Genomic DNA, 8,978 nt, shown 5'->3' with positions numbered 1-8,978 from the left:
GAAGGGCATTCAGCCGGCCCAGCTACCCAGGCGTGGAGATGCTAATCAGAGGCCCGGGCACTGCTCACCTTGAAAGAGGAGCCCGCTTTCCGCAGACCAGCCCTGGCTTCTCTCCAAGGCCTTATTTGGACACTGAGATCAAAAGCAAACACTGAGGTTTGAGAAGTGCTTTGGCCTCAGCCATCTGATGGATGTTCTTGACAAGAATGGTCAATTTCTGGATCCCAAGGGCAGTCACAAGAGGCTGGGTCACGCTCGAGGCCCAGGCACCACGCAGCAGGGCAAGACAGCAGTGGAGGCTCACACGGGCCAGCTGGGCCAAGAGGGCAGCAGGGCAGCAGAGGATAAGGGGAACTGACCCGCTCTGTCCTTGGGTCAAAACTGGTTTTGCCCTTCTAGAGGGAACCTTAAAAATGTTCTTGACCTGTAGCCCCGCGGTTCTACTTCTGCAAATTACCCGCCACCGACGCCCCACAAGCACACAGCGTGCATTTACAAGGGTGTTCACTGCAAAGCGGCTGGAAATAGTTAAAACCTGCAAACACTCCAAGCACATCCTGACATATCCTGGCACTTCTCCAAATCCAGCATGGGCGCCCTCACCACAGACAACTAACGGGCAGCCTGGGAAGAGAACGTCCCGGCGAGGAACAGCCTCTGAGTCCCTGTGAGCTAAAACAAAACAACATAAAAGGGACAATGTGCATTGTATTATTCCCTTCCCCCCCTTTTTTTAAAGCTACTATTACTACAAGCTTTGAAAAAGCTATCTGAAGCATCTAAACCCCACTGTTAACAGAGGTTCTGTCTGGGGAATTTCATTTTTCCAACTTTCACATTTTATAGTGAATGCAATGCTTGCATTTTTAGATGATGAGCATGTGTTATTTTTGCTTGAAGATCTTTTTTTTAAAAAAAATTCTTACCCAAGGATATTCTTTCCATTGATTTGTAGAGAGAGTGAAAGGGAGGGGAGACAGAGAGAGAAACATCGATGTAAGAGAGACATAACGACCGGTTGCCTCCCGCACTTGCCCCAGTGGGGCTAGGGTTGGGGTGGAGAGCCAATTCGCAACCGAGGTACCTGCCCTTGACCAGGAATTGAACCCGCAATCTTTCGGTCTGAGGGCTAATGCTCTAACCGCTGGCCAGGGCTGTCTTTTTTATTTTATTTTATTTTATTTTATTTTATTTTATTTTATTTTATTTTATTTTATTTTTTTTACCAGCCACCTTTTATTAGGTGTTACATTACAATATGAAAGGATTCAGAGGTGCTGGGCAAAGGTCATGGTCAGGAATGTGGAGTCCACACTGGGCCCTCTTCAGTGGTACTTGCGTCGTCGCTCATATTTTAGTTCCTTATAAGAACGGCAGTAGTTGAAAAACACATATGCTGCCAGCACCATAGAAATCCCAGCAACGCCCCCTTTCTTCACATTGATGTACTTGTTGTAATACCTGTAGTAACCTCTTTGAAATGCTCCAGCAATGCCTGTAGGGGTGAAATCCCGCATCCATATCCAGCTTGGCAGTTCCCCTAATTTGACTTCCATCAGCCTCTTCTCCTTCAATGGCACGATTGATGCCATCTTGGAGTCCGGGGTGTCCGCTCTCTCTTTTTTTTTTTTTTTAATGTGAGCATTGATCGCTGTACGCTTCCCTCTTTGTCCTGATTTGTACATCCCATAAAGTTTGTCTTTGTTTTCGTTTGTCCTCCAGATATTTTCTAATTGCCCTTGTGATTGCTTCTTTGACCGATTGGTTGCTCCAGAGTGTTTAGATCTGGCCGGATGGGTCAGTTGGTTGCAGCATCATCCATCCCACACAACCCAAAAAGGTTGCGGGTTTGATCCCTCATCTGGGCGTATACAGGAGGCAGCCTTTTCCTTCCTTCAATGTTCACTTGCTGGATCCCCATAACGTGCTAGGCCCTGGGAGGGACAGATATAAACTCCTCTGTGAAATGGGGATAGTGACTGTCTCAGTCTATGCGGGCTGCTGTAACAAAACACTACAGATTGGGTGGTGTATAAACAACAGACATTTGTTTCTCAGCGTTCTGGAGGCTGGGAAATCCAAGATCAAGGAGCCGGCGGATTGGGGATCTGGTGAGAGCCTGCTTCCTGGTTCACAGAGGGTTGTCATCCTCCTGGGTTCTCACGTGGTGAAAGCAGGGAGGGAGCTCATGAGGGCTTCACCCTCATGACTAATGACCCCCCCAAAGGCCGTCTCTCCAAATACCATCACATTGGGGGTTAGGATTTCAACATATTACTTTTGGGGGGACACAAACGTTCCGTCTATACAGCAATGATGGCATCTGAGATCTCAGGAGCACAGTGCTCAGCCTGGGGCATGGCCCCCAGGGTGAGATCAGTACAGAAGCTGTTGTTGTTTAGAGAAAGAGAAGTGACACCACCAAGGCCTTCTCTAAAGCCAACCGGCGGCCTTGGGCTGTGTCACTGGTGCTGATTTCTACCCACACCCAACCAACCCTCAGGCCTGTTGTGAATGTTCCCACTTGTATCCCCAGTGCTTATAACAATGCCAGGCGCAAGTGGGCACTCCGCTTTTGTTTTAGTCAAGCTGGCACTACTCTAAGCACTTTACAAATGTCAGCTCATGCACTATGCATAACCTCACTGGGAAGTAAGTGATATATTCCCATTGTAGAGATCAGGAAACTGAGGTCACACAGTCAAGAAGGCGCAGAGTCAGAATTTGAATGTTGAGCGATGTTTGTTGAAGGAATGAAGGAAGGAAAAGGTGGGGTGCAGGGTCTTGGATCTCTAGGGCCCTTAGCAACCTCCACCTTCATGCCCCCGTGGTTCCACAAGTGAAGACTGGAGACTGAGAACTGGGAGGAGGGGACCCAGGCCAAATAGGATGTGAAAATTCAGGGTTCCCAGCTCACAGCCCCATGAGCCCAGGTAGTCAGGAGTGTGGGATGTGTCTGAAAGCCCCAAGTGTGAGGTTCCCTACTGTCGCTGAAAAGAAGTTCATCATGAGTTGAGTAGAAAGGACAAGTTACAACACCGAGTGAGATGTTAATAGTCAACATTTGATAAGCACTTCCCATGTGTCAGGTCATTTACAAAGCTCTTTATATACATGACCACCTCGTGGAGTCTTCACAGTATGGCCAGCCCTGGGGCTGGGTGGCTTAGTTGGTTGGGAAGTCATTCCATATACCAAAAAGGTTGTGGGTTCGATTCCCAGTCAGGGCACATACCTAGGTTATGGGTTCGATCCCTGGTTGAAGCAAGTATGGGAGGCATCCGATCAATGTTTCTCTCTCACATTGATGTTTCTCTCTCTCTCTCTCTCTCTCTCTCTCTCTCTCTCTCAAAATCAACTTTAAAAAATATCCTCCAGTAAGGATTAAAAAAAAAAAGTTTGGGCCTAGCCGGTTTGGCTCAGTGGATAGAGTGTCAGCCTGTGGACTGAAGGGTCCCAGGTTCAATTCCGGTCAAGGGCACATGCCTTGGTTGCAGGCTCCTCCCTGGTCCGGGCCCTGTTCAGGGCACGTGTAGGAGGCAACCAATTGAAGTGTTTCTCTCACATTGATATTTCTCTCTGTCTTTCCCTCTCTCTTCCACTCTCTCTAAAAATCAATGGAAAAAATGTCCTCAGGTGAGGATTAAAAAAAAAAGTTTGGCCACTAAACCCATTTTACAGCTGTCAAAACTGAGGTTCAGAGACTCCAAGCAGCTGGCTCCAGGTCACAGAGCTAACAGGTAGGTGGAGGAGGCTAAGACTCACATGCTGGTTTGACTGCCCTGTCCCAGCTGCTCCCCCCGGCCCCCACATTGTCCCCGATGCCTCACCACTAAATGGCACCACTGATGGTTTTCATGTTTGAAAGTAATAGCTGTTGCTGACAGGAACATGAGGGGCTGTGACTAAGAACGCAGAAAATCAGCAGAGCTCAGCAAGGGCTAAAGGGCTGTGTGTGTGCCAGTACCTGGGAGGACAGGAGGTGACCTGGGAACAACTCAGGAGACACGGCCCTGAGCACTGGGTGAAAGGTGTCGGACTCCTGCCCGCTTATGTAAGCTGTGTCCACCTGCTGACTCCTGGCCCACTGGGTGTGTGGGGAGGGGCAGGGTGGGGTCCGAGAAGGTCCAGAAGACCGAGTCTAGCTCGGAAGGTCTCCTAGCACATGGTCAGGCTGCCTGAGAAAGGCCTCAGACAGCCCTTCCCTCCCAGCCCAGGCCAGGGCTAGTGGGCCACAGGGACACTTCCGGGAAATGGGACGCCCCCCCAGAAAGGCTTCCTTCAGGAAGCCCCCTCCACGGTTTGGGTCTGACTTTGCACAGAAGGAATCCAACTGGACTCCACTTCCTCAGTGGCGCTGTGCCATATTCTTTTCTCTCCTAATGTGTGTAACTGGGCAAGGGTGTCATTATCTCCACTTTATGGGTGAGACACTGAAGGTGAAAGAAACACTTGCTTGAAGCAAGAGGGCCAGGGAGTGGCAGGGCTGGGATTTGAACCCAGGTCATTTCAGGCAGAAGGAAGACCCTGCGAACCTATGAGCTCATGAAGTTATCTGGAGACCCAGGGGCAGGCCGAGAGGGGAAAGCAGAAGGGGGTACATTCCTGAATCTTACCAGGAGGCAAAGCTCATGTAGGGAGCTGGCCTGGAATAATTACACCATCCTCTCTCTGTACCTTCCATGGCTCCCCATTACCTTTATGATAAAGCACAACTTCCTTAACATGGCCTGCAAGGCCCTCCTGCGGGAGGGGGCCTGCCTGCCGTTAGCCTTGCCCTCGCCTCCTGCAGATCCCGGGCTCTGCATTCTCTCAGCTCAGACCCCCGCTCCAAATCCCCTCTCTCCTGGCTGACTTCTACACACTCATCAGGTTTGGGCTTACACGCCCTGACCACACACACCAGGTCAGGCCCCTCTGTGTCCCCCTAACCCCTGAACCACAGCCCCAGGCCCAAGGCAGATGGTGTGGAGAACATCTGTCAGTCAAGAAGGAATGAATGATGTGAACGAGTGAAGTGCTTGGCAGCCCTTGGAAGGCTGTGGGAGGAAGCAGACACAGGGCTGAGCTGCGGGCCATAGTAATGACAGTTCTGCCAGGGTAGGGCCAGGTCTCAGAGCCAGAACACTGAAGTTTGGACTTTGTCCTGTCAGCAATTTGGAGTCCTGAGCTGAACGCATGTGGGAGCCGAAGCCCTGGTTTAAGAGGGTAAAGCTGGCCTTAAAGCCACAGCGGGAGACAGGCTGCTCTGGGGAAAGCCGCCCGTGGGTCTCTGGACACAACGGAAATGCAGTAAACGCACCTGAAATCATCCGATTTTGCACAGCATCGGGCTGGGCGTTGGGCCTTGGCCTTCACACACTCACTAATCAAATGTGCCCCATAGCCCCAGGAGGCAGGGACTGCTGTGGGCCCTGCTGGACAGATGGGGAACTGAGGTCAGAGAGGTTGAGTGATCTGCCCCAAGTTACATAGGGACTCTCCATTTAAATGGAATTTAAAACTCAGTTCCTCAGCCACATTTTGTTCTGTTAATCCTCACCAGGGGATATTTTTTTCATTGATTTTTAGATAGTGTGGGGGGGGGGCAGGGGGGAAAGAGGGAGAGAGAGAGAGAGACAGAGACAGAGAGAGACAGAGATGAGAGAGAGACACATGGATTGGTTGCCTCCCACAATGCACTCCTCGTACATGCCCCTGCAACCCAGCTAGTGTCCTTTACCAGATATCAAACCTGGGACCCTTTGGTCTGCGGGCCGATGCTCTAACCACTGAGAAAACTGGCCAGGGCGCTAGCCACAGTTTGAGTGCTCACTAGCCACGTGGCTAGCAGTTACCACTGGGCAGTGCAGCTATGGAACGTGTCCATCACGTGGACGGTTCTATGAATAGTGCTGCTCTAGACCATGGAGGGGGACAGGACCTCAGAGACCATTTAATTCAATGCTCTTCTTCAACAGGGGAAGACAGAGAGGTCAGGAACTGGATCAAAGTCACACGGTGAGTCAGGGACGGCGTGGAACTCAAAACCCAGGCTCCTGACTCCCAAGCTAGTGCTCACTTCACTGAAGTAGGTGCACTCCTCTGAGCTGGGGTTTGGTAAGGGGCTTCTGTGAGGCAAAAAGACTCCATAAACAAAAACAGAGACAACTAAGTGGAAGAAATACTTTAATAGAGGTAACAGAGGTTGATATTCACAATATGTATGTAATAAGCTACCACAAATATATAACAAAAACAATGAGTACTTCAGTTTAAAATATGGGCAAAGGCCTGGCCAGTGTGGCTCAGCTGGTTGGAACACCATCCCATATATGGAAAGGTCGTGGGTTCAATTCCTGGTTAGAGCACCTACCCAGGTTGTGGGACTAATCATTGTTTCTCCTCTCTCTTTTTTAATTTTGTTTTGTTGTTTCTCTCTCTTTTTTTTTTTAAATATATTTTATTGATATTTTACAGAGAGGAAGGGAGAGGGATAGAAAGCTAGAAACATCGATGAGAGAGAAACATCGATCAGCTGCCTCCCGCACACCCCCCACTGGGGATGTGCCCTCAACCAAGGTACATGCCCTTGACCGGAATCGAACCTGGGACCCTTCAGTCCGCAGGCCGACGCTCTATCGACTGAGCCAAACCGGTTTGGGCTTGTTGTTTCTCTTTCTCTCTTTCCTTTTTTCTCTAAAATCAATGAAAGCATGTCCTTGGGTGAGAATTTGAAACAATTAAAAAAATATATATGGACAAAGGATAGGGCCAGGCAATTTACAGAATAAATTCAAACTGCCAAAAATATGGCAAGGTGCTCTAATGCCAGTGTAAGACATGCAAGCACAGTGGTATAGCTTTTTTTCTTTTTCATCAAACAGATTGGAAAGATGGAGAAAGTGGGGGAGCAGGCACTGTCTTTATACTGTCAGTGGGAGTATAACTGGGTCTAGCCTCTTTGGAAGGCAGTTTGGCAGCATCGTTCAACAGTAAATATGCAAATGCCCTTTGACTCAGTAATCCCTGGGTGGAAACCCAGGGCCGCCTGACTCCGGGTCCCGTGTTCTGAACCATGACTACCCTCTGTGATGGTCAGACTCGAGTCGGAAAGGGCAGAGTTGGCTGATCAATGGGGAGGCTTGTGGACTTGGCCGTGGGAGGTTTAAGCAGGACAGGTCACCATGGGCGACTTCTTTGGAGCCTTTATCTTCTTGTGTGACTGGCTCAGATATTACTGAGGAGCCCAGCACAAATCAATACCTCCTTGGTCAGCTGCTGGGGTGGCCCAGCTGCCATTCCAGTTCTGCAAATAATTGGAGCCCAGTCACCGGTGAATCAGCACTGACCGCCCTTGGCAAGCAGGGCTGGGAAGGCAGCGTGGCGTGGCACTTTGTGCTGGGTGTCAGGTGATTGAGAAAGCGGGCCAGCTGGGTAGCTGTCTTCAGGATGATTTGGGCGTGACATGCTCCACCCCTACCTCAGTTTCCCCTTTCTCTGTTTCTTTCCCGTTCCTGTCCTTTCTTTCCTTTTTTCTCCTTCTCTCCTCCTGCCCTCTCTTGCAAGGAGTGCCAAATATGCACCAGATATTGTGACAAAAAACAGAAGGCCAGGCACCCTCATTTTCTCTGCACACAGATGGTTGGCAGCTTGGGGGCACAGAGGAGGGAGTAAACATTGTGCCTGATGTGGAGGGAATGGGGGGCAGAGGGTGCTTGAGCTGTAGCTTGACACTTAGTAGGTGTCACCAGGTAGGCCGGGAACAAGGACAGGACCTTTGGGCAGGGCTGCAGGGGCCTGAGGAAAGCAAGCAGGGAGAGGCTGAGCTGCTGCTTACAGAGGGGCCTGAATGCTAGACTAAGATACTTGGATTTTATCCAGAGGGTGATAGAGAAGCATGGGCTTTTGTCTTTTGTTCATCCTATATAATAACGAGGTACTATGCAAATTGACCATCCATCATGACCTCACAAGATGGCTGCCTACGACCAGGCCGGCAGGGGGGTTAGTGAGGGATGACCAGGCTGGCAGGGGGGGGCAGTTGGGGGCAACCAGGCCAGCAAGGGGGGCAGTTGGGAGTGATCAGGCTGGCAGAGGGGGGCAGTTGGGGGTGACCAGGCTGGCAGGAGGGGCAGTTAGGGACGATCAGGCAGGTGAGCGATTAGGAGCCAATAGTCCAGGATTGTGAGAGGGATGTCCGACTGCCAGTTTAGGCCCGATCCCTGGAATCAGGCCCAAAGCAGCAGTCGGACATCCCCTGAGGGGTCCCAGATTGGAGAGGGTGCAGGCTGGGTTGAGGGGACCCCCCCACCCCATGCACGAATTTCGGGCAACGGGCCTCTAGTCATATTATATCTATCTAACATAATATATTATTACATTATATATACAATTTATCATACTATAAAAATCAAACAATACCCAAGAATTTTTATTAAAATAGAGTAAAAATTGCCCTCTAGTCCTGGCAGGTGTGGCTCAGCGGATAGATCATCAGCCCACACACTGAAAGGTCAAGGGGTTTGATTCCCAGTTAAGTGCATGTCCCTGGGTTGCAGATTCAATTCCTGGTCAGAGCAGAAGGCAATTGATAGATATTCCTCTCTCACATCAATGTTTCTCTCAATCTCTCTCTCCCTTCCCCCTCTCTCAAATCAATAAGCGTGTCCTCGGGTAAGGATTAAAAAAACCCACAAAAACAACCCTGGGAATATTCAAAAGTCTAATTGAGTAACTATTATCATTGCACAGCATGTGCTGAGCTCCTCCTCTGAAACTCGTGCCCTTTCTCTTCCCATTGTCCTGGCTCCACTCTGTCTGAGCCACCAGTCTCCTGTTGGAATGCTTGTGATACCCCCTTACCTGGCCACCTGCTTCTGTTCATGCCCCTGACAATCAACCCACTCTCCACAGAGCATCCAGAAGGAACTTCTGAAAAGGTATTCTGGATCTTGTCACTAGCTTGCTTACATCCTCCAATGGTGTCCCTTTGGGCT

General features: G+C 50.0%; 1 protein-coding gene across 1 annotated transcript; it reads right to left on the bottom strand.

Annotated features, from left to right (window-relative positions):
• Positions 1-1,223: 1,223 nt before the first annotated feature.
• Positions 1,224-1,607, bottom strand: LOC308248147 (ATP synthase subunit f, mitochondrial-like). Its single transcript, XM_080668170.1, has one exon. The coding sequence runs from the start codon at positions 1,590-1,592 to the stop codon at positions 1,326-1,328; it is 267 nt and encodes an 88-aa protein (XP_080524296.1). The 5' UTR covers positions 1,593-1,607; the 3' UTR covers positions 1,224-1,325.
• Positions 1,608-8,978: the final 7,371 nt, after the last annotated feature.

The sequence above is a fragment of the Plecotus auritus genome (assembly GCF_963455305.1).
Source record: "Plecotus auritus genome assembly, chromosome: 5".
NCBI lineage: Eukaryota > Metazoa > Chordata > Mammalia > Chiroptera > Vespertilionidae > Plecotus > Plecotus auritus.
The sequence above is the reverse complement of the archived record's forward strand: the minus strand, read 5'-3'. Positions and strand labels throughout refer to the sequence as shown.

Bases quoted from the DNA above. Each gene is read 5' to 3' on its own strand.
- LOC308248147 (XM_080668170.1), bottom strand. From the start codon at position 1,592: ATGGCATCAATCGTGCCATTGAAGGAGAAGAGGCTGATGGAAGTCAAA.